Source organism: Bacillus rossius, chromosome 16 (genome assembly GCF_032445375.1).
Source record: "Bacillus rossius redtenbacheri isolate Brsri chromosome 16, Brsri_v3, whole genome shotgun sequence".
Lineage (NCBI taxonomy): Eukaryota > Metazoa > Arthropoda > Insecta > Phasmatodea > Bacillidae > Bacillus > Bacillus rossius.
In genome coordinates, this window is record NC_086343.1 from 12,168,995 (window position 1) to 12,194,836 (window position 25,842).

At 40.5% G+C, this 25,842-nt stretch overlaps 1 protein-coding gene across 3 annotated transcripts in view; it reads right to left on the reverse strand.

The window, feature by feature from the left end:
* The window catches only part of LOC134539995 (protein singed wings 2), a 209,951-nt gene that overhangs the window by 149,130 nt on the left and 34,979 nt on the right, over nt 1-25,842 (reverse strand). For all 3 annotated transcript variants that reach the window (XM_063382407.1, XM_063382408.1, XM_063382406.1), the window contains exon 2: nt 3,421-3,564. In XM_063382407.1, the coding sequence (XP_063238477.1) occupies nt 3,421-3,564 (144 nt within the window). The remainder of the gene's footprint in view (nt 1-3,420; nt 3,565-25,842) is intronic.

The window sequence follows — 25,842 nt, forward strand, 5'->3', positions numbered from 1 at the left end:
ATACCTAAAACTTACTTAAATACTAAAGCCATCTCTTCATCAGTTAAATTATGTAGCCAAATATTATCATTTTTTTTTTAATTTGAAAATATTTTTTTTTGTTTTTAGTTTCGCAGGAAGAATAACGACAATTTTTGGAAGCAAAAATTCTAAAGATTTCCGAGATATTGTTTTATGAACAATAATAATTGTGCCTGCTTTGTGACATTCATACTGACTCACGGAACACCTGTGGCCCTGCCACGGAACACCAGGGTGCACCCAGGGACGTTAACTAGACTACTTTCCACCCGGGGCGAGAAATAATCTTGCCCCCACCCCCACCCCTTATTCTCCCCCCCCCCTTTTTTTTTTCAAACCAACCAAACTGAAACACATCTTATCGCCACCACATACTATCTCTACTATTTCAAACAATTTTAATTCAACTTAGATATGGTAAATAAATAAATTTATTTGTAGTCATTTCGTTTTTAAAATACATCGCAAGTTGGATAGTACCTACAGTTTTTTTTAAATATTTGGACGATATACGTGTAGGTATCTTTTAATACAAATAACTTAATTCATCTGCCCTCCGACAATTTTTTTTTGTGTTCTTATAACACGATGTTCAAGTAAATATCTATGGTAGAAATTACTCTGCCGGTCGCTAGCCCCCCCCCCCCTCCACTGCCCTCCTCAAAAATGCGGCACCCGGGGCACAAGCCCCGTATGCCCCGCTCTAGTTGCGACCCTGGGTACACCGCGGAACACCTTCAGGGATCCGCGACTCTATGGAGGGTTACGTGGGGCACTCAGTATTCGAGAGTTTTTATTTTACATAAAGTACCCTTTACAGTGTTTTATACAATATTTGTTGACATGCCAGAGCACTCTGTGCTCTTTTGCCAAAATTTACATTTGTTGCATTATATATTACATGGACAGAAACAGAAAATACGGTCTATTTGAAGGAAAATTTGAAAAAAAAAAAAAAAACTTTCTTGCAATGTTCTGGGGGCTTGTTTGCCGAATGTCTTTTTTCAGCACTATATTTAGTTATAATCAGGGGCGTAGCCAGGGGAAGGGGGGTTAGGGGTTCAAACACCCCTCCCCCCCACTTGGCCCCAAATCTTTAAATAAATTTCTTATTCATCACTCAAACAAATTTCATATTAAAAATTAATAAAAATTTTACCATTACAATATTTAAATTTAAGTACCGAAAACTGCTAAAATAGCACTATTTTACACCTTAAAATACAAATTTTCCCGGGGGAGGACTCCCGGACCCCCCCCCCCCCCCCCGCCCCGCTTTAATACGGGGGGGGGGGGGCCGCATGCTTCTTAACCACCCCCCCCCCCATACACAAATCCTGGCTCTACGCCACTGGTTATAATATATTTACACTTTTACATCATATGAAACTTAATTTTAAATTACACTTAAACGAGTAATTGGTAGAGACCTGCAAAATTCGCGGTTTCGATGGCCTTCAGGATAGACTGCACATTCTCCTGTACACTCGGGCAAATAAACGCAAAGTTCATTGGTTGTAGACTTGTAAGTCGTCTCAGCTGGTTTGTCTTGTGAGAAGCGATCCTTCTTTGCTTGAGGGGTTTAATAACAGATTGAGATTCTTCCAGATGAACAGTAAGCCAATAGCAAAATTACCTGAGTGGTACATGTGTTTGAATTCCAGCCTATCACCGAATGAATCCGGGGGATTTTTGCAGGACCCTAGTATCACCGAATGAATCCGGGGGAATTTTTGCAGGACCCTAGTATCACCGAATGAATCCGGGGGAATTTTTGCAGGACCCTAGTATCACCGAATGAATCCGGGGGAATTTTTGCAGGACCCTAGTATCACCGAATGAATCCGGGGGAATTTTTGCAGGACCCTAGTATCACCGAATGAATCCGGGGGAATTTTTGCAGGACCCTAGTATCACCGAATGAATCCGGGGGAATTTTTGCAGGACCCTAGTATCACCGAATGAATCCGGGGGATTTTTGCAGGACCCTAGTATCACCGAATGAATCCGGGGGAATTTTTGCAGGACCCTAGTATCACCGAATGAATCCGGGGGAATTTTTTCAGGACCCTAGTATCACCGAATGAATCCGGGGGAATTTTTGCAGGACCCTAGTATCACCGAATGAATCCGGGGGAATTTTTGCAGGACCCTAGTATCACCGAATGAATCCGGGGGAATTTTTGCAGGACCCTAGTATCACCGAATGAATCCGGGGGAATTTTTGCAGGACCCTAGTATCACCGAATGAATCCGGGGGAATTTTTGCAGGACCCTAGTATCACCGAATGAATCCGGGGAAATTTTTGCAGGACCCTAGTATCACCGAATGAATCCGGGGGAATTTTTGCAGGACCCTAGTATCACCGAATGAATCCGGGGGAATTTTGCAGGACCCTAGTATCACCGAATGAATCCGGGGGAATTTTTGCAGGACCCTAGTATCACCGAATGAATCCGGGGGAATTTTTGCAGGACCCTAGTATCACCGAATGAATCCGGGGGAATTTTTGCAGGACCCTAGTATCACCGAATGAATCCGGGGGAATTTTTGCAGGACCCTAGTATCACCGAATGAATCCGGGGGAATTTTTGCAGGACCCTAGTATCACCGAATGAATCCGGGGGAATTTTTGCAGGACCCTAGTATCACCGAATGAATCCGGGGGAATTTTTGCAGGACCCTAGTATCACCGAATGAATCCGGGGGAATTTTTGCAGGACCCTAGTATCACCGAATGAATCCGGGGGAATTTTTGCAGGACCCTAGTATCACCGAATGAATCCGGGGGAATTTTTGCAGGACCCTAGTATCACCGAATGAATCCGGGGAAATTTTTGCAGGACCCTAGTATCACCGAATGAATCCGGGGGAATTTTTGCAGGACCCTAGTATCACCGAATGAATCCGGGGGAATTTTTGCAGGACCCTAGTATCACCGAATGAATCCGGGGGAATTTTTGCAGGACCCTAGTATCACCGAATGAATCCGGGGGAATTTTTGCAGGACCCTAGTATCACCGAATGAATCCGGGGGAATTTTTGCAGGACCCTAGTATCACCGAATGAATCCGGGGGAATTTTTGCAGGACCCTAGTATCACCGAATGAATCCGGGGGAATTTTTGCAGGACCCTAGTATCACCGAATGAATCCGGGGAAATTTTTGCAGGACCCTAGTATCACCGAATGAATCCGGGGGAATTTTTGCAGGACCCTAGTATCACCGAATGAATCCGGGGGAATTTTTGCAGGACCCTAGTATCACCGAATGAATCCGGGGGAATTTTTGCAGGACCCTAGTATCACCGAATGAATCCGGGGGAATTTTTGCAGGACCCTAGTATCACCGAATGAATCCGGGGGAATTTTTGCAGGACCCTAGTAATTGTCACTCGCCTGCCGGACAGGTGGTCGCTGGTGATGCCGCCCGAGCACACCAAAGAGCTGGAGTTGCGGTAGAGCCCGCAGGCGGGGCCGCGAGGGGGCGATGCGACGGGGAGACACGGATCCTCGCCCACCGCCAGCGGCAGTACTCCCAACCTGCGGGAAACAAAAACAAAAATTTGGTTGTCTGTAAAGTCGGTTTACGGACGACAGTTTAACGTGACAACGTCGTAACGAAACAATTGATGAAATGATTGGCATACTTTTATGAATAAAAATTTAATCATTTTTTTTATTGAATTATCACTATTTCGTATGGATGAAAAGAAGGAGTGAAATGAAATCTACAATTTAATTTGATAAAATTTACTTTTATTTTTGCACTCGTTAATTCAAATATTTTTAATACTTTAACGAACAGATTATTTTAACTACTTATAACTTTTATACATGTTTGCTATTTAACGTCTTCCAATCTGTGTTATTCTGTTAAGGATAGGACGATGATAGGAAAAGTAGGAAAAGGAATGGGGAGTGTTTCAAGTTTAATGTGCCTCGAAAAAAGTCAAATCGATGGTTGTTCCAATCGAGTGGAAGAGAGATAGATGCGGCGCAAGCGTACAATAAGCGTAACGGGACACAGCGTAATGGGACAATGTGCTGAACGGGAAAATGAGTCATCCTTTTTCGTGCGTGCAGCCGGCGTTCATCGATTTATTAGACGTTGTCACGTCAAAAAAACTTCCCTTCAGCGAGGCTTTCAGTACTCTCGCCAGTATTGTGCAACATACAGCCTCGGTAAAGAGCAAAATTCACGTTCTCGTGTCGCAAATACACACACTTGCAATGCGAAACTCGAAACACGGAAATTTAACGTGGAAATAATGCCGAGCATGATAAAAATATACGGAAACTGTGTTTTAAAACTACATTTCTTGACGCGAATCACACTTAGTTTCCGCGCCCGCCGCTAGAATTCTCTGCCGTTGCAGCTACTACGTCGACTATCGACTCGTAAATGTGCGCACAGCGAAATTTTAAACTGTATTATGAAACGGCTGCAATAAAAGCGAAAAAAGACTTGGAAAAAAAATACTAAACCCCGGTTTCTGTCTTCATTTCCGACAATATATTTTATTATAAAACTGCCCATCTTGTTAGAATTAATTAAAACGTTAGTTTCTATAAAGTTTACCTTTGGCTCTGTGAACTTCGGTTCGCGCCATCCGCCACAGATAGCAGCACCGTGGTTACACATTTCCGTTCCACGCGACTTCCTTTCCATTCACGAGATCACAAACCTACCAAATTCCGTACACCGAGAGCTAAGTTGTTACGCATCAATAAATAAATAAATAAATAAAATACTTAAAAATAGTGTACGTCAAAAAAAATTATTTATACATATTCAGACCAGCAGGCTGATACTTGAAATTACATTATTCATGTGATACATATATTATGTATCACTCAAAGGAAATCAACGAAAAATAAGTAATAAATATAACCACTAATATAATTATTAAAAAAAAATAAAACAGTACATGAATACACTGCCAATTTTTTTTTGCGGTAAGATTATACATATATATGTATGCATAAATGAAAAAAAAGACACAGTAGTAGGAATATGTGTGATTTCTACGGCGGAAACAGCAGCCGTAGGCCGGTGATACGGCTGTGCGGCCCTGCGACACTGAAATGGGTCAGGTGATAGGGAAAGGTTATGGAGGGGGAGAGGGAAGGAGAGGGAGTGCTAATGCGTTCGGGGTTTCCGGCGAAACACGTGCGATTACAATGCGTTCCTGCCATTGAATATATATAATGTATAGAAGTCGCGAGCCCAGGTTAAATTTTCTGTCCGGTTTCTTAGAAGAATTGTTGTAGTTCCAAGCTCCGCCGCTGCGATCGCTTTCATCGCTGGGTATCGGCTGTATACGCCCCTGGTGGTATTTGGCAGAACTAGGTTAACCAGCCCAGTCGTGACATCATCCTTCACCCCCCCCCCCTCGAAAATCCCAGACCAACGATTCAAATTACCCGGCAGGTCTTATCAACATCGTTAGGCGACCTTGAAGAGAAGCTTCCCTTACCGTCGTTTGAGAATGATGAAATCCCAAAAGAAGCTAGCCACGGAAATCACTGAATGATGGGATTCTGTACCCGAGTGAAGTGAAAATTAGCTATTAAAACTTTGTATTGGGCCAATAGTCAGTGTTACGTTCAAAATATGGTTTTATTTTAAAAGTAAAATACTTATTTAAACTATATTTCGCGTTTGTGCAAATTTACTTTTAGATATTGGCAAGGAAAATCAACATACCTTAAACAACCTTCTCTTATTCAACGTTATCTATTAAGTAGTAAAAGGGGTAGATATTATTTTTAAAAATAAAAAAAATTATATAACCCACTAAATCAGTATTGGCAAGATATATATAAATTCAATATTAAAATACGCACATTAAAAATTTTTGTAATTAACTTTTTTCTGTAATAAAAATTCAGGATGATTTTGGTTTAATTGGTTTACGTATATTGCTATATTTTCTAAATCACATAGAAAAGGGAAAACAGTGCATCAGTGAAAATTCAAAAATTTAGTTTAAGTAATACTAGCCATACCAAAAGATCAATATGCGAGATAAGAAATTTGGTAACTGCTCTACATTTCAAATAAAAATGCACTAGTTTCATGAATACTGAAATGTATGCGTAATAAGGCATATTATGTTATTATACTAAGCATGACTATAACTAAAAAAATTACAGTAATTTAAAACGATGGCATTCTTAACATACAATAAGTGCGCGAGTCTTAGTTTATTTTTTAATTGGCTTCTTCGTCAGATGGAAAAGAGTTAAGATTTCATCAAGGAAAAATATATTCTCAAAGTCACTAAACCGGGAGATAGAAAATAAGGTAGGTACTTAATTTTAAATAAAAGTTAAAATCGACTTACGCTAAACCAATTAAAAATAAGTCGTAAAAATATTTTTATTTATTAAATATGTTCTATACTTGACAGTTCTTTGTGTATAATTCTTCAAAAATATTTGAAATTTAATACATATTTTCTTAAAATGGTAGAATATCAGCAATACCCGGAAATTACGTGAGCAAAGCCACGGGTTATTAGATACACTTTTATTATAAAATAAAAACAATTATGCATTTGTAGTTCACGAATGTGATATTTTGTTTATTGCTTCACAACATTCATTTGCCAGTCTCAAATTTCATTGTACCACTTGTCAGAAATGTCACCAAAAATGAGAGATAGTTTTTTTTTGACGAATTTCAATTACGAGGAAACCTTTCGCAAGACTTTTTTCTTCGCAGTAGTCACTGGGACACCATTAATTTAAATCCACTAAGATAATAAAATTGTATGTATAATGATTTGTTTTTGTATATTTATATAACTTTCCAACCAATTTTTAATGATTTTCATGTGAATAAAAACTTGTAAAGCAATTTAATTAACTGTGTCATAATACTTCTGATTAGATGGAAATACAAACTTTTCATCAGTAATATACGATGATAAAAATATTTATTATTGTAAAATAATATTCACTGTTCAAATGCAAATTTAAATAGATTATTCATACATGTTTCCTGCTAATTAATGGTTTAAAATAATAATTTTTTAATATAAAATCATTTTTCTCTTGTGTTAAAATGGGTTGCTAAAATGAGGAATTATAAATATGTCACTTACTAAGTCCGTGCACAGATTTACACAAAACAGCAATGTAAATAATCTTTTTTGGTAGTTTCTAATTTTGTGCCCTGGATAACATGAATTTGGTTTAATTCATACCAAAGTGAATTTTTTGAACAACTTAAATTGATGTCATAAACAAATATTTATTTTATATTAAAAATCCACAAACAGTTTTTAAAATATAATATTTATCACGCCAGATGGAATAATAAACAAAAAATAGCTCTTATATGTTGTCTGTGTTTAAAGAATTGTATTATATTTCATGGAAATAATATTTACCTTTCGGTTATTAAAAGAAAATATATTTGTATTCAAAATACTTGCGCATCGTTTTTACGAGCATAAAGGCCGGGATACATTCGCAATAGCACGCAAACAGCACACAGATAGCACACACGCACAGAGATAGCACAGAGCTTGATGCTACATTCACGCACAACACAACACAAAATAATACCGGAAGCATTCAAAAAAGTTTTTTAAATGTAAAACTCCCGTTCACAATTTTGGTCACTGAAGTTGGCATACGTGACGTTTGTTTAGATTCGTGTGTTGTTATTGTGGTACGGTTTTCGTTAAACCCAGAAATATTTTAAATATTTCAAAGTTTACGTACAAAACACAATGAGCATTCAAAAATATATATCACTGTTTATTTCAAATCCGGCTTCTTTAACACATTCAGACACAGACTTCCAAGCATTTAATTTAGCTTCTTCATTTTTGTATCCTGCGGATCCCCTGTCATACAAAATATTTTTACTTTCTATTACAGCTATCAAAAAGCTATCAAATGTGCCTTCCATTTTTATGTTATCGCGTGTTTGAAAACAATAACAAACTACTCAAGTCAAGAGCACCAATACTTTCGTGACAATTGTTCTTTTATAAGCCCACTCGAGTAGTACTTAAACTGTTTGCTGATTGGCTACCATCATGGTCGCGCACAGAAAATAACCTAAAAGTTAAAAGTTAATGAACTTTCTGTGCGCCGATCCTGTGCTATTTTTCTGTGCGCGTGCTATTTGCCAATGTGGCAGCTCATATCTAATAGTGTATGTTGAACTTCTGTGCGTCTGTGCTGTTTGCTTGCTATTGCGAATGTAGCCCGGGCTTAACTTGTGTATCTAACCTCAAAGCAAGGAATATAAAGAGTGGGAACTCAATGCTATAACAAACACTCTTATTTTCTTTGGAGATCCGGGAAATGTGCTTTATTTATAAGCAAATTAACATAGTAAATCGTTAACTTTTCAGATCTATGTTGGCAAAATTGATTTTTTTTTGTGGTCATTCGCTACTGGGAATATTCACCATATAACGTTTAAGATTATTTATTTTGAATAACGAAACAACCAAAACATTATGTAAAAATGCTTCATCTTATGTTAAAAAAATTATAAACTGCATAGCCACAAAGTATGACATCATACCATTAGTTTCTGTTACTAATAACAACACGTGCACGCGTTTGAACAGTCATCGCAGCCATAGTTGTTTCATAGCTACCAAAATCATTCAACGTTGTCAAGAATTATTCCAAATTATGTTTTGCCATTTTACTCAATGCGCCACTCCGTTAACACAACATTTTATAAATTCTGAACCACGAATGTCAGTGGGAATGTACACTATACTGTACATTCCAATCTGATACGCTTTAAGAAATTTCTGTAGTTTTCTTATTATTAAAACTTAATTTTTGATGTTGGCATCTTTTAACCGCACTTTTTTTTTTTTTTTTTTTTTTTCGGTGGCCGTACTCCTCCAATTCAGTTGCGCCCGCCGATATCTAAGCGCTCGGATTTCAACAAAAGGCACCGCCTCTCGATAGAGTGAAACAGAGAATTACGCGCACGACCTTGAAAAAAGCGACGCTACAGCGCTCTGGCGTGGAAGCTGGTAACTACGAGTACCCTCTTGTGGAAAGAAGAGCTGTCTAGCGGCGGAGCTAACAACTACCTCAGTTTTGGATCCGAAAATTGGAATAATAAATCCTATCCCCTCGCGACTTCTATAAGTTATATATATTCAATGTTCCTGCGATTACAGAACGCGACCCTGAACACGAACAACCAATTATTTCGAACCTAACATCTCAGCGGACCATCTTCTGGGTCACAGCAGAAAATCAATGTTCGAAGCAACGAAAAAAAAAAAAAAAAAAAAAAAAAAAAAAAAAAAAAAAAAAAAACTACGAGTCAGTCATGGGGAATGTCGACAGACGTGAAAACTTAAAAATTTGTTTTTAAATGTGTAATATGAAATCATTTCTACGTCAAATGTACGCAAGAAAATGATTTTGGTATTATATCACTAGCATGTCGGTGACGCGATCCCAGAAGTTTTGCTCCTACCAATGATAACTTTAAAACTAGAAGAAATGAAGTTTTTCATTGAAAGAATAAAAAATTATTAACTCAAATCTACAAAAATGATCAACATTATCTATAATAAATAAATAACCTGACATTTGAAGAAATTCACATTGTAAATAAATAAACAAAAGAAAAAACATAACCTCCACTTAACTACCCACTAAAAAATATCCAATACTCGCAATATGTACCACACAATAACGTCAAAATTTCCTTGGAAAATAAAGATAAAATTAATAATTTGTACCTTTAAAAATAGAATAAATTTAGTTTTATCCCTGAAATATAAAAAACTAACACGTCATGAGACCATGTCGATAACGACTTCCATGAATTTACTCCCTATCCAAACCTATAGAAGTTTTCACTTCAAAAAATTAAATAGAAGCATGGCAATGGAGGATCTCACCGGAGGTTCACGATCGTGACAAATATGGCGAAACGAATAAACCTGCAAAGAGTCTTAACGGTTGTCTAAGGCTTTACCATCGAGAGCCCCACTCATGAGCCTTGACAGTTGTGTTACGCTCTGTTGAAATCTTCGCTTAGACTTACCCTCCCAGCTGTAATGAAGTTTCACTTACAAAAAAAAATGCTGGGCTACTGAAAAGTTTGTATAAAACATATATTGGTACAAAGATTGCCGTCAACGATTAGGAAGAAAAAAATGGGAATGTGTACTTTTGTACCTGTTTTAGAAGTTATACTAACTTAGCATAATAAAAAAAAACTAAGTTTAATAATTAATATAAATAAAATAATGAAAGGACTGAGGTGAAACTTTAAAAACTGTTGTTAAAGTATAAATTCAATCAAATAAATCTTTTAATAAATACTCAAATAGTTCAATATTAAAATCAATACTAGTATAAATTTTAATTTAGTAAAATAATCAAGATTATTATAATTAATAACGAAAATCAATAAAAATGTCGAATGTTTGTTCTAATTTATTAATTTTAATTATTTTTAAATAATTTAATTCATAATGCAACTAAATTATACATACGGGAACATAACCTCAAAAACACTCACATGAAAACGGCCAGGAGTCTATTAAACCCTCCACAGACACTCCTTGCTAGCGACAATGGAAGCTTACAAGAAACATGTCATACGGGAACATAACCTCACGTGTATAATAAATAATATATTTATAAACACAATTTCTACCGCTAAAATTCACAATAAATAAACGTTTTTGAAGTTATACTCCTTTAGACGCGTTATGAAGAAAAAAAGTAAATTTTTACGATGAGCGCGCAAAATGCAAAGAAATTTTCACAGGATGAAAAAAAAAAAAAAAAAAAAAAAAAGCTACATAAAAATAAAAATTATGCACGTGCTTTTAAATCTTATACTTAAGTGTTTGATATTGAATACTGGTCCATATCATTATAAACATTTATTGATTGTGAATATAAGTGATTGAAATTTTGTCTATAAACTTTTAAAAGGTATTTTCGATTATATTTACATATAAGTGAGGTTATACTTGTTAGGCGCGTTATGAAAACACGAGAAAGAATTTTTACGAAGCGCGCGCAACATACAACAAAAACTGACAGGATGAAAAAAGGCTAGGGACAAATAAAAATTATGTATGTGCTTTTAAATCATATATGGTTTAGTGACTGATGTTGAATACAGTATTCTCTCTAATCAATTTTTCATAACGCGCATTGAGAAGCATAAATTCAAGAATGTGCTTGACATATTAATCGAACAACACAGAACTCGGGTTACTTTTTTTTTTTTTTTGCGACAGGCTAGACTCCTGAAACTTGTATTTAATCAAGTGGATAGTCTTTCTTGATTGGATGTACTGTTGTATTGGAGTTTGTCCATAATTTTTTCACGAAAATATTTTTTAACTAGCTGAGAGTTAACACGTTATACCATTAACTGTGTTATAGTGATTGGTTGAGTTTCTTTGGGGTGCATGTCTACTGCAGGCCCGCTACTCAGAGCCGCTCAGTGATGAAGCAAACGCGTCCTGAATGGCCCGGCCAAATATGGCAATGGCTTCTCTTGCAGACGGCCGCCAATCACAAGGAAGAAACCGCTGGCGTGAGCATGTCTAATTGCAGTCTAATGGACGATCAGATTTTTCGCGAATCGGAATGCTCATTAGACTGCGGGGGAGCTGAATTATTGCCCCTTGGAAGGGCAGCCCTTAAGGATTTTTCTGATAGTGGTTAGTTTAGGTTAGGTTAGGTTAGGTTAGGTTAGGTTAGGTTAGGTTAGGTTAGGTTATGTTAGGTTAGGTTAGGTTAGGTTTGGTCACTTTACCAACCAAGTGTTCCATTCTAAATACGTTCACTATTATTTACGATAAAAAAAAAAAGAAGTGTTAACCTCCCAATTTAAAAAAAGGACGCATGCCACAGTCTCGGAAAGCACTTCGGACCACGAGTCGTGAAAGAATGATTTCAACTAACTTATTGTCGTGTCGCGATGGACTCTGCGCGGCAGAACTTTATAGTCGGTCGCAACCGAAAAAACTAAACTCGCCCTTGCGTGTCATGCGAAGTTATCGCTCGGTGCTCCACTCTCGGTGGCCCCCACCGCGCTATCGGCGAGAGTTACCGTACACGTGCGTGACTTGTCGTCCGCGCGGATAACGAGAAATGGACCGGTGGTAGAGAAAGAAGGGGGGGGGGGGGGGGGAGGAAGATAATTATTCCCTCGGCGCCACGAAGGTCGGGTTAGCTGGCACACATAATAATCGACGTTCCGTGCGGTCGGCCCCGATTACCCGACAAAGAAGGACCCTCCCCCCCCCCTTTACCCCTTCCCTGGCTGGCGTTCTCCGACGACCGAAGAGGAGTGGTTTTATTAATGGTAGGAGGGGGAAATTGAAATTGATGGTTTGGGTGGGGGAGGGGGGGGGGAGTTATGTGGTTAGGACCGTGACCCGCACAACATTTGCAATCCCGCCCCGCAGCGACAAACTGGGCCGAGGTGACTGCGTAATTAACCTCTCGCGAAAAAAAGCAAACCTTTGATGAATGTGAAAACGAGGGGAAAAGGGGGGGGGGGGGAAGGGGTGGAAGTTGGGAAACTAGACGGAATTTCATAATTCCCCAAAACAATCCTCCCCCCACCCACCACCCTAAAAAAAACTAAAAAAAAAAAATCCGTCGAAGACGATTAAAGATCGGTCTAGCACGCTAAATTTCCTCCTCTCCTTATTACCCGCTCGCCGGTGCTTCTAGCGCGGTGTCTCCTCTGGACTGGCGCGCAGTCTTCTCGTCGTCACAGGACAACTGTGAAATATGAGCGGTGACCGTAACATTGTAAGGCGGAGAAATGAAGATAAAGGTGTAATGCAAGTCCCTTAAGTGCTTTCAGGAATCTGTACTGGTTTGTTTTACGCCTGAAAATTACTCAGAAAAAAAAAATTCTTTTTAGCAATTTTCACTCTTCTAAAAACAGTTAAAAAAAATTAATCCGAAATCAAAAGTACTTTTCGGCCTTCGGCGAACTCTTAAATGCTTTAATGATTTGTGTCTACATAATTAAATGCTGATCCCGTTCCGATCAACGAGCGAGCAGTATGTCGGAATCGACATAGAAAATTTACGATGTAACAAACGAGAAACTTAGAATTAATTACAGACCCCCCCTCCCTTCCCAAGAACAGATTGTTGTGTAGTTTTCCCTTCACCCCCAATATTAGCGGAAGGGATTGAGAAACCCTCGCAGTATCACTAGTTCGCTCCAGTAACGCCATGGCCATGTACCCACCGCGATGGCTGGGTACCCATCACACTAATCATAATCTAATCTTCATTTAATCAGCATTATATAATCACCATCTAATTAACATATTAATCTAAACGTCGTGCAAAAAAATGAACACGAAATATTAGAAGCAAAATAATTTTGGATTAAACCCTCTTTAAAAATGAAATATTTTAACAGTGTGGAACTTGGGCGTATATCTCGAAAACTGGTGAGGGGCAGGGGAGCTCGACCCCCCTTGTATTTAAGTAGCCCTTCATGCGGAAAGGGGGGGGGGGAGGGTTGGCACCTGCTTGCACTTGCAAAAGCGTGGCTGTGAAAAGGATTTGATGTCAAAACAATGTTTCATGGAAAACTTTCTGTATACAGTCGAACCTGGATAAGCGAGCGATCAAGGGACCTTTTTTTTTTTTTTTCCTTTATGGAGGTTTCTCACTAACCCGAGTTTCTCGCTTATAGGAGGTGCAGAAGTGGCCTTCCTCACTAAGGGCCGATATTATGACCTCCGGCTAAATCCTCAGGTTAGCTAGCCTCCAGGTAAGGCTAGCCTCCGGTTAACGAACGACGGGTGTATTATGACCCATACTTAGCCTGCGGTTGGCTAACCGGAACCTGACGAAGCGTGTGGTGTAATAATGGTTGTGTTGGTAATGAAATAAAACAGAATTTGGTAACTTTTGTTGCAAGACAGTTATTTTTTCTGGTAGAATGTTAGTCAGCTGTTTGCTTGTATTGTGATTCGGAATGTTTACAGCTGCAGTAAAGAAATATGCCGCGAACTTTATCTTGCAACAGATATAATTAAATTAACCAAAAAATACTTTGACGTCAAACCTGCTTTGTATTAAACCATAAAATTACAATTTACGATTCAAAACCGTGTGTTTTCAACTTTACTCTTGTATTGAAACTCATGATTTTGTTAGGTTATATATTAAGCCAAAACTAACGAAGTAATTCTATACCAACAAATAAATAGGGATGACATTTTTGCTAGAGAACACTTATTTCTTTCATAAATTTATTTCATAATCAAATAATATAGACCCCGTTTCGGGAGAATACTTGTCGATTTTCATTTCACTGGTGTAGGTTTCATTTTTGTACTAATAGTTTCGTATCACGTACATCCAAATTAATCCGATCCTGATGGAATTAGTTTGTGGTATAGGATGCTTGCTGTTTTAATTTAGTAGGTCGAGAGATCCTAGACATATTCACTGGGGAAATAATTATGATTGTAAAATGTATACGAAATAAATACATTTTTACAAGACCTGACATATTTTGTTTGTATCGTGATATGTTAGGTATTTTGAGTTATGTACAGGATTTTTCAACATTCTAAATTAAAACTGCAAGTCTAATGTAAAACAAGACCAACATATAAAGGGTCGTGCCGATAGGATCAAGGGATAAACTTGGATACGGGAAACAGAATAATTCCAGTGCTGTTTTCGTTTTGCACTTGCGTACCAGGTAGATAATAAGTACCTAAAGGTTTGTAAGATAGGGAAGGGATAATTGGGTAACATTTATTTTCACATTCAATTGTATTCATTGAATTATAACCACGTCTGAAGTCGTATGAAGTGCATTTCATTCCCGGCATATGTCCACTGTATTACGAATAAAAATTCACAGATACAACTTCCACGAAAACACACATTTTATAGGTAATAATAACCCTCGTTTTGCAATTTAAAAATTCACTTATTTACACATATTCTTAAGCAGGAACATTTAAGTTTATAGGCCTATACATTGCATACGTTTATGTACTTCGTGATAAATTAATGTCAAATAATAATACACGACTCGACGAAAATAGAAAAGCGTGACTACACTTTCATGTCATGTAATTTTTAATAAAACTTTGACAAATACGGCGAAGCATTTTATATTTAGTAATAAATTATTCCATCGCATCCTGCAAATATTCAATAGAATTCCTGAAATAGTCATCATCACTATCAACAACTAACCTCGCCTGATACATCGCCATTTTATTTTCTGTTGCTTAGCCTCCGGTTAAGCAGCTAGCGGCCGGTTCATCCACCCGCTAGGTTAGCCGGAACTTTAACTGGAAGGTAGACATTAACAGGGAGTCATAAAACCGAAATAAGAGCTAGCCTGCGGTTAAATTTTAGCCGGAACTTTAGCCGGGGGTCATAAAACCGGCCCTTAGAGGTTTATAATAAATAAAATACAGCAAATATGTAGTGATAGACATACGTATGTATATCATAGTTATTACATATTCTTTAGAACGTGTCACAGATGCTTGCAAAAAGAAATCTAACACTAATTACTGTATTTTTCAAGTTTTCTGCTTACGGATTTCATTAATACAGGCTTAAATTATGGATAGTATTCAACACGAAAGCAAGCACCCCACCCAGAGATGACTTGTGTGGGTTAAAAACCCTCCCTCGCGAATTTTAGCAAGCACCTCCCCCCCCCCTTTTTTTTTTTTTAATTCTTCGCAGCTCACGCGAGCGCGTGTAAGTCCTAAACCAACCGAACCGAACCGAACCGAACCGAACCGAACCGAACCGAACCGAACCGAACCGAACCGAACCGAACCGAACCGAACCGAACCGAACCGTACCACTCCTGGTCCTAGGGGCGCCCGACTGTCCCTCTTGGTTTCTTAAATGTGCGGTGCCTAGAAAATGAGTGATTTTTAAACAACAGACACTCCAACTACATGAACTGCGACAGTACCTTGAACTAAAAACACAGCTAATTGATATACACATATAAATATATTTATACATACTAAATACAATTCAAGTTAATTTTTTTTTTTCACTGCGCCAAGTACATAAGTATAACCTCTAACGCTCGTTACATAAGAGTGTTTAGTTTTATCGTCCAAGCCGACTACTGAAGTGTGAAGTACCATAAAGTTTACTCTGGCATGCCAATATGCTTAGTACATTCCCCGATGTTCCGGCTCGTGACTATAGCAGTTTCTGCACGCATACGTAGTGGGTTTACAAACTTTTAATTTTTCCGTTGTGTAATGCGCGCTCATCTCATTGCATCTCTGGCGCATACTAACATTTCACCCTCAACGCACCTCAACCTTTGAATACATATACTGTATAGAAGTCGCGAGTGGATAGGATTTACTCTACGTTTTTCAGAAGCGTATGATAAGCAGCTTGGGAACTTCACCGCTGCAGTGCGTTGCCGTAACGCCCTGTATCGTCTTAGTTGTTATTTACACGTTACAGCGCAGCACTGTCGCCCGCTGTCATTCCCCGCACCCCCCACATATCATTCATTGCAGCTCAAGGTCGTTCAACGGGAGGGGGAAGGTGTGTTTGAAGAGTTCGACACTTGTCCGCTAGGGACCGCCACAAGTCGATGCCCCTAGAGATGGTGGCGATTGCGGCGGTGAATTAACTAACTACCTCAAAACCGTATTAGAAATTTTAACCTGGGCTGGCGACTTCTATACAGTATATATATTCAAAGCCTCGACGCAGGCGATGCAGAACTCCGCACTCATCAGCGGGCCTATAAGAAGACAGGCGACACCACGGGGAAATTTCACAAGCCTCGCTTGTCGCATCCGGCGCGCCCTGGTCGAAGCAGGTTAGAGTTTATTTGTAGTTTTCAAATTGTTCGCAGCTCAAGAGAGCGCGTGTTACGTGCCATCATTAGCGCGGGAAACCGACCACCAGGCCGCTGGCACTGCGCGAGGCGGACTCGCTAACGAGTAGCAGCTTCCGCCACGACGGCTCCATCCCACACGCCCTTTTCATTTCATTAGTATCGTTACGATTTACGTGCGGACAACTACTGGGCTCGTAAGGGATAGCCCAACCAAGTTTCACTACAGTTACTAAATTACTAATATTTACATTACTAATAAACAGTTGTTAAACAGTATAGGAAAGTATTTCCGGCACAAGGCTTCAGGCTGTTGAGCGTGGAGCCAGATCGCCATCTTGAATTGTGACGTCACGGCGGCCATATTAAACTAAAAATATCTGAAAAATGCAAAATTTACAAAAACGTTCCAAAATAATTGCAATTGTTTTGTTACATAATCGAATTCGGTCCTCTGTTCAATTCCCGGCGAGAGAAAACATATATATTTTAATAAATACAAAAATATTATTAATAAAAATTTAATAGAATTCTTACGTCACACCCACACTCCCATGAGAGAAAAAATAAAAAAAATGGCGACGGATCTTCTTCCACGGAAGCCATCGACCACCCACCACTAATGCCAAGGTGTGTGTGTGTGTGTGTGTGTGTGTGTGTGTGTGTGTGTGTATATCACCAGCTAGTATGACATCACGTCCGCCATCTTGTTTTTGTTTTCTAAACTGCTCTACCATCAAACTGTGGCACCCACCATCTTGAAACTTGGATGCCATTATGAAAATGTTTAATTATTTAGATAGAAATTCAGGAAAAATTCCAATATTTATCAAAAAAAAATCTATAATTAATACACTGATTGGATTCTGACTTAGGTTCGATACTTGATGAACACAAAAAAAAATTACTTTAGACTAATAACTTATTTAATAAATCATGTTTAAAATTCTAAAAGAGGCTTAGTTTTCATGACAACCAGCCTCTAGTAAGCCGATATGACCGCCATCTTAGAAACTTGTATTTATTGACCTTGAAATTCGGAAAAATTCCAAAAACAAAACATCAAAAAATTACTTATCAATTTACTGATAGCATCGATGGATTCCTGTACTTGCTTCGATTCTTGGTCAATGCAAAAAAAAGTATTTTAATTAAAATTATAAAAAAAGAACATTGTTCAAGAAATAAAACAAAATTACAAACAAAATTTTATTACATACATCGTAAACTTCTACAGGAACACTTGCCAAAGTAGGCAATTCAATAAACCTTTAGTTCTTTATTGGATGAACTGATGAATTCGTAGTTCCAATCGGTTTAGTGAAGGCAGACCAGCCATATACTTTGCCTACCTAGTCTTTTACTTCCCGACAGAGATTCTCGATACTGTGTTTAACAGACTGCTTCACATCGTCGGAATTGTAAATCGGAGTATTCACTGTCTTAAATGCGCACTTATTCACTTTGTCCTCGAACTGATATGGTTTGCCAAATACAGTGTCCAACCAAAGTTATATTTTAAAGGCTCGTGTGCAGCTACTTCATCAGTAAGCTGACTGATAAAGTCCGGCCTGATTTCGCCAAGAAAGGGACAAATGTATCTCGAACCACTAAACGTATTTCGATAATAGTCTTTCAATGTTCCACGAAATGCACCGAGCACAATCTGAGGCCTAGATTAATGCCCAAACCTCATCACATACGGTTGTTAGACATATGTTTTAGTGCTTGTACGCATACGAAGCTTAAGCAGTCTCGTGGTCGGGCAGTCTCGTGGTCGGGCCGTCGTGTGGTCGGGCCGTCTCTTGATCCGGCCGTCTCTTGATCCGGCCGTCTCTTGATCCGGCCGTCTCTTGACCCGGCCGTCTCTTGATCCGACCGTCTCTTGATCCGGCCGTCTCTTGATCCGGCCGTCTCTTGACCCGGCCGTCTCTTGACCCGGCCGTCTCTTGATCCGGCCGTCTCTTGATCCGGCCGTCTCTTGATCCGGCCGTCTCTTGATCCGACCGTCTCTTGATCCGACCGTCTCTTGATCCGACCGTCTCTTGATCCGACCGTCTCTTGATCCGACCGTCTCTTGATCCGACCGTCTCTTGATCCGACCGTCTCTTGATCCGGCCGTCTATTGATCCGACCGTGTTTTGGTCCAGCCGTCTGTGTTTTGGTCCAGCCGCCAGTCTTTTGCCCAGCCGCCAGTCTTTTGCCCCGCCGCCAGTCTCTAGCGACATTCGTCTGTCTATTACTCCATCTATCTGTCACTTGCTCCATCTATCTGTCACTTGCTACATCTGTCCCTCTCTTGCTCCATCTGTTACTTTCATGTTCCAGCTGCCTCTAACCTGCTCCAGCTATTTTCTTTTTCTTGCTGAAGCTTTTTTCTGTCTCTCGAAGCAGCTTTTTTTCTGTCTCTAAAGCAGCTGTTTTGTTTTCTGTTTCTTGGTGCAGCTGTTTTTTGTCTTTTGTTGCAGCTGTTTTCTGTCTTTTGGTGCAGCTGTTTTCTGACTCTTGCTGCAGCTGTTTTTTGTCTCTTGCTGCAACTGTTTTCTTTCTTCTGCAACAGCTGTTATCTGTCTCTTGCTGCAGGTGTTTCCTGTTTATTGCTGCTTTTTTTTCAGGCTCTTGCTGTAGGTTTAAATATTGCTCCAGCTCTCTCTCTTGCTCCAGCTCTCTCTCTTTTGCTCCCTTTCTCTCTCTTGGCCCTGCACTCTTGCTCCAGCTATCTCGCTTGCACCAGCTGACTCTCTTGCTCCAGCTGTCTCTGTTGCTCCAGCTGTCTCTGTTGCTCCAGCTGTCTCTCTCTTACATCAGCTGTCGCTCTCTTGCTTCAGCTGTTTCTATCTTGCTCCAGCTGTCTCTCTCATGCTCCAGCTGCCTCTCTCATGTTCCAGCTGCCTCACTTGTTCCAACTGCCTCACTTGTTCCAACTGCCTCTAACTTGCTCCAGCTGTTTTCTTTCTCTTGCTGCAGCATTTTATGTCTCTTGCTCAAGATGTTTTCTGCTTCAAGTCTCTCTCTTACTCCAGATCTCTCTATCTCTCTCTCTTGTTACAACTCTCTTTTGCCCCAGCTCACTCTATCTTGCCCCAGCTCTTTCTCTCTTGCCCAAAATTCGCTTGCTCGATCTGTCTCTCACCTGCTCCAGCTGTATCTTTCTTGCTTCAGCTGTCTTTCTCTTGCTCAAACTGTCTCTCTCTTGTTCAAGCTACCTATCTCTTGCTCAAGCTGTCTCTCTCTATCTCCAATTGTTTTCTGTCACTTACTGCAGATTTTTTTCTGTCTCTTGCGGCAGCTGTTTTCTGACTCTTGCTCCAGTTGGTAATCTTGCTTCAGCTCTCTCTCTCTCTCTTTCTCCTGCTCCAGCAGTCTCTCACCACATTTTAAAATGCTGGGCCAAAAACACTTTGTCCGCCTGGGCTGCACCAATTCCATACAGTCCCATCATCACAATTTTAAAGTCTGGTCCAGAAAAAATTAAACCTTGCTCCACCTAGTACGCACTTAAAAACATCAAAGCAACTTTCTCAGATTAAAAAAAAAACACCTACTCAACCTTCAAAGGTTTTCTCTTCGGTTTGTCTTCACTTTGTTTATCTTCGTAATGATCATCGCCCTGAAGGAAAAATTCCTCACATAAGTCGTCTTCAGAAGACCTAACCGGGCTCTCATAGGCTATCTCGCTGGCTCACCATGGTGTCGCCGACGAGCCAGGCGAGGGCTGCGTACTAGAGGACACCAGACTGGACTTAAACTGCTTGTCGTTCGACGGAGCGAGGTCGAACCCCGGCAGGTATATTTTCAGTTCTGCAACCTCACCGTCCTCTGAGCAGTCCTCGTCCTCGGAGCTTGATGTGGCCCACTCCGGCTCGTCTATCTTCGCGAAGGGGGGCGGCAGTTCAGTCCAGTCAAGGCCCCGGAAGAAACAGTGCGCCTTCACCTCCGCCAGGTCAGCCGCCGGCCCTCCGAGGCGCTGGTGGGGCGTCTTGCTCAGGAGCCTCCTGAGCAGGTCCGCCGCCTCGGGCGACAGGTATGGCGGGTACTGCGGCTCCTGGTTGATGATGTTCAGGACAATCTTCTTCCAGTCGCCCTCGTCCTCCGGGTCGAACGGCAGGCTGCCCGTCAGCAGTTTGAACCCCAGCACGTCTGCAACCCAGAAGTCTATGACGGCGGTGTAGCCGGGCGGAGTCCTCAGGAGCACCTCGGGCGCCAAGTACTCAATCGTGCCGCATAAGGTGCGGCGGGCCAGGCAGCCTTCCTCTGCCGGCTCCGAGCACAGCCCGTAGTCCGCCAGCACCACGTTGCCCTGGCCGTCAACCAGCACGTTGCCAGCCTTCACGTCGCGGTGCATCACGCCGAGCGAGTGGAGCGTGTGCAAGGCCCTGAACAGCTGGGCCAGCACCAGACGGGCCTGGTCCTCCGACAGGAACCCCAGGTCCTCCAGCACGGCGGTGAGGTCGCCTCCCGCCGCGTGGTCGATCACGAAGAACGCCGCCCCCTCCGCCTGGCCGGCGTAGTGCAGGTGCAGGAGGAAGGGCGCCTCGACGACAGCCTCCAGCACTCGCCGCTCCTTCAGGAAGGACCTGGACAGCGCCTCCTGGGTCTGGTGATGCGGCCCCTTCCGCAGCACCTTCACGGCGTAGCTGCGCCCGTCGTCCTCGCCACCGACTCTCCGCACCAGGTGCACTGTGCTGAAGGCGCCGCGACCCAGCTCTTCAAGCACCTCAAACCTCTCCCCGCTTCCTTCCACCACGGGAACTCTAACACCACGATGCATCGGGCAGAGCACCACCGTAATTATCGCAGGAACTGCCTATTTCGCAGAATATCTTCGTACTAACACGTTAGACTCTCGACTCGCAAACTCTCAGCAAAATGTTCCAAAAGTTAAGTTACCCCGTAACTACAACAAAAACCGACATGAGTGAGAGAGAGACATTGTTTATAGCAACGCTGCTCTTGGAGATTGTAAATAAACAATTGACTACACGTTGCTGGAATGGTATTTACGTTAATTCTAAAAGTTTTTGGGGTTTACATATATCAATTCACATTATAGTTTAACCTGACTTGTACTAGAACTTTTTATCTTTGCTCAACAAAGGAGAAAATTACAAGCTGGCAGAAGTTGTTTTTATAATTTTTATATTATTCCCATTTTTAATTTTATTATTTTTTTCTGTGATTTACTTATGTTAAGGTAAACGTGTTAGTTTTCTCCGTGTGCTCATGATTATTCCTGGCAATATTATAATGGTATTCTTGGTGTGCTCCTTATTCCTGTCGAGCCTCTTGCTGATATTCTGCGTGTCTTTCTGGTTATTTTTGAGAAATAGATTTCTACACGAAATGTTTTTACTTTTTTTCTTCACGCAAATTAATTTTTAGTTACATTTAAATTGTGAATTTCTGCTACCAAATTATCACCAAAAATATATTTATTATAATATATTATTTTGGCGTGTGCTATGCTCTATTTGATATAGTATAGCCATAGGGATGATGGAGGCTGGATTACCTTTTTTTATTTCAGAAAAATGCAAAATAGGTAATTTGTTTTTACAAAAATTGACAAGGAAATTTGTAATTTTGGGCATGGATAAGTCAGGGAATTTTTACAGATCTGCGTGTACCCCTGGTTATATCACCCAACACCGCAGCACTGTACACACATGGGGGCTGGACACGAAGTAAAACAAACACGCGTGGACAAAAAAAAATTGACATAGTTTTTCAGTGCTCGCCAGAGATGTGCAACACACAAAATCGGTTAACGAGTAAATTCACGTGTTATCGTGTTGCAAGACACACTTCTAATACGAAACTCGGACACGAATTTTAACGTGAAATTCTTTAAAATAATGCCGAGCGTGGTAAACGTACGGAAATTGTGTGGCTTCAACTAAATTTCTGGACGCGCATCTAACATCCATTTGCAGAGCTAAAGGTTAAACTATATAATTTAACGGCTCCGATAAAAGCGGGAAAAAAAAAACTTTAAAAAAAACTAAACCCCGGCTATGGACCCGATTTTCTACCAGGGATTTCTTAAAAATACTACCCATATTATAAAAAAATTAATTTAACATTTAATGCCACAAAGTTCACCTTTGTCTTTGTGAACTTCGGTTCGCGCCACCCGCCACAGATGGCAGCACCGCGGTTACGCATCTCTGTTCCACGCGACCTCCGTTCGTTCCATTCACGAAATTACTCCCTCCAAATGCCCGTGTACCGAGAGCTAAGGAGTCACACACATAAAAAATAATAATAGAATCATCACGGAAGCCGCGTGGTTGTTATCGAAGTGGCTCGACGCCAACCCCAGTCCCGTTGGAGACTTTAAAAAAAAAGAAAAGGAAAAAAAAAAGAAGACGAAATGACAAATGACTCCTCGGAGGCGCGCTGTTCCTCTTGGCAACGCGCCGCGGAAGAAGATAGTCCGCCGAGAGAAGAACTAACCCCGTCCGGCTGTACGATGTCGCGAATACAGCGATTCTGCAAACGTTATCGCCGACTCCCGAATGAGTAACTTCAGCACCGCTTCAACTGCTGAAGTGTGGCGTGTGTGTAGGTGGAGTGTTTTGCAAATGGACCAGAAATATTCATGTAAAACTACACAGATAGCGTGATAATGTCTTATAAATCGATGAACGCCGGCTGCACGCACGAAAAACCCATGACTCATTGTCACGTTCCGCCTGAGCCGAGCGGGCAAGCGAGAGCGCGGAACAAGCGATAGAGAGGCCGATGCGTCCGAGTAGAAGAGAGACAGCGGCAGCACACAACCTACACGTGAACTGTTTATAAAGTAAAGTGAATAAGTTAATGTGGTTTCCATTGTTTATTGCAACAAAAATTGCGGCAAAAAAAGGTAATTAATTCTTGCATTTTAAGAATTTGATTAGCGATATAATCTCATATATTTGTTATTTGATTATTAAAAATAAGTAACATCGGTCGGCGAGTGCAGTAATAATAGGTGATGTTACAATTTTGACTAAAAAATTATTATCTCATATAAACGATCGTATAAAAAGTCAACTGCTTTTATTTAGTATTTAATGAAAAAAAATTGTAATTTTCAATTAACTCCTTTGCATTATACAAAATAATGATAATTCAGTGATAATAATTCAATTCAATTCATAAAAGTATGCATTTTTTCATCAATGTTTTCTTATGACGTTATCACGTAAAATTATCGTCCGTAAACCAGCTTTACAGACAACCCCCCCCCCTTTTTTTTTGTTGCAAATCTGTACGTTCACATGAAAAAAACTGCAGCACTTCAAAATAAGTGTGCGCAGTAATACTCCCATAGTTATAAAGTTATTTGTAGAGCGTTCCTTAAATAGCTTTACAGCTTTATATGCGCACATTAAGAAGCATAATAAAACAAAATAAAACAATTACTGAATAGTCGATCATCTTTACCGTGGTTTAAAGAATGCTTAAATGAAACATCAATTAAAATGTAAAATGATGTACTAATTTTCGTAAGAAATACATAGTATTATCTCGAAAAGCGTATTTCATATACGCAAAAATAACCATAACAATGTTACAATATATTTCCCGTAGTATTATCTACACACTATATATATTAGCAACTGGTTTCCAACATATAATATTCTGTAAAATTACAGAAAATGCTTTTCTGTACATATATGGGTTTACGAGTAGTCGAAAAAAATTCGTTATTCGCGAATAATTTGATTTTCAGTTGATGCGCAGCATCTTAGCTCTCGGTATGGCACGAACCAAAGTTCACAAAGCTAAAAGGTAAACTTCCGAGTAATAACCGTTTAATGAATTCCAACCAGAAGTATTTTAATAAAAATTCCTCTTTTAGAAAATCACGTTTAAAGCCAGGGTTTAGTAGTTTTGAAATTCCGCTACGCGCACTCGACAACTGCTCCGGCAACGAATTCTAGCGGCGGGTGCGGAAAACTACGCGTTTCATACGCGTCTAAGAAGTGTAGTTGCGAACATAATTTGCGCAAAATATTCATCACGCTCGGGCATTATTTTAAATAATTCTACGTTGAAATTTCGTTTGTTGCAAGAAGTGTGTTTCGGAACGTGAGAGCTCGTGAATTTGCTCGTGGGCCGAGGTCAGATGTGTACGCGTCTCCGGCGCATACTGAAAAGTCTTGCTCACGTCTGAACCGAAGGCTGCGCGCGCCACTGCTAATTCCGGCGACGCTCCACTTAGCAGCGGCGCCGACAGGTGCGCTGTAGGGTTACATTCGTGGAGCGAGCAGAGAAGGGTCTGAGGGGTGCTCCACGGGAACGCACCACAACGCCGAAATACCACAACGCCGAAATACCACAACGCCGAAATACCACAACGCCGAAATACCACAACGCCGAACGTACAATAACGCCGAATGCCAAATTGACTACAACGCCGACAGCTAGAAAACTGCTGTGTACCACAACGCCGAATTACCACAACGCCGAAATATATTAACGCCGAAAAATTTCATTGCAGGACTGCCACAAAGGTTAGGTTAGGTTAGGTTAGACTAGGTTAGGCTAGCCTAGGTTAGGTTAGGTTGTGGTATTTCGGCGTTAAGATACATTTAAGAAACACACACAAATCCATTCCGTTGTTTTTCATTTTGCTCCTGTGCCCCCCCCCCCCCCCCCCCCCCACCCTTCCCCAAAGCAACATTTTTCGGCGTTACTGTATTTCGGCGTTGTGGTACACAACAGTTTTCTAGCTGTCGGCGTTGCGGTCAATTTGGCAATCGGCGTTATGGTATTCGGCGTTATTGTTCGTTCGGCGTTGTGGTATTTCGGCGTTGTGGTAACAACCCGTGCTCCACCGTCTCAGTCCTGAGCGTACATCGGCACGGTGACTGGTGCTTGTCCACAGCTCCGACGGAAAACCGTCAAAATTGTATTTAGATTATTCAACCTCGTGTAATAATACGGTAGTTTCTTCTAAA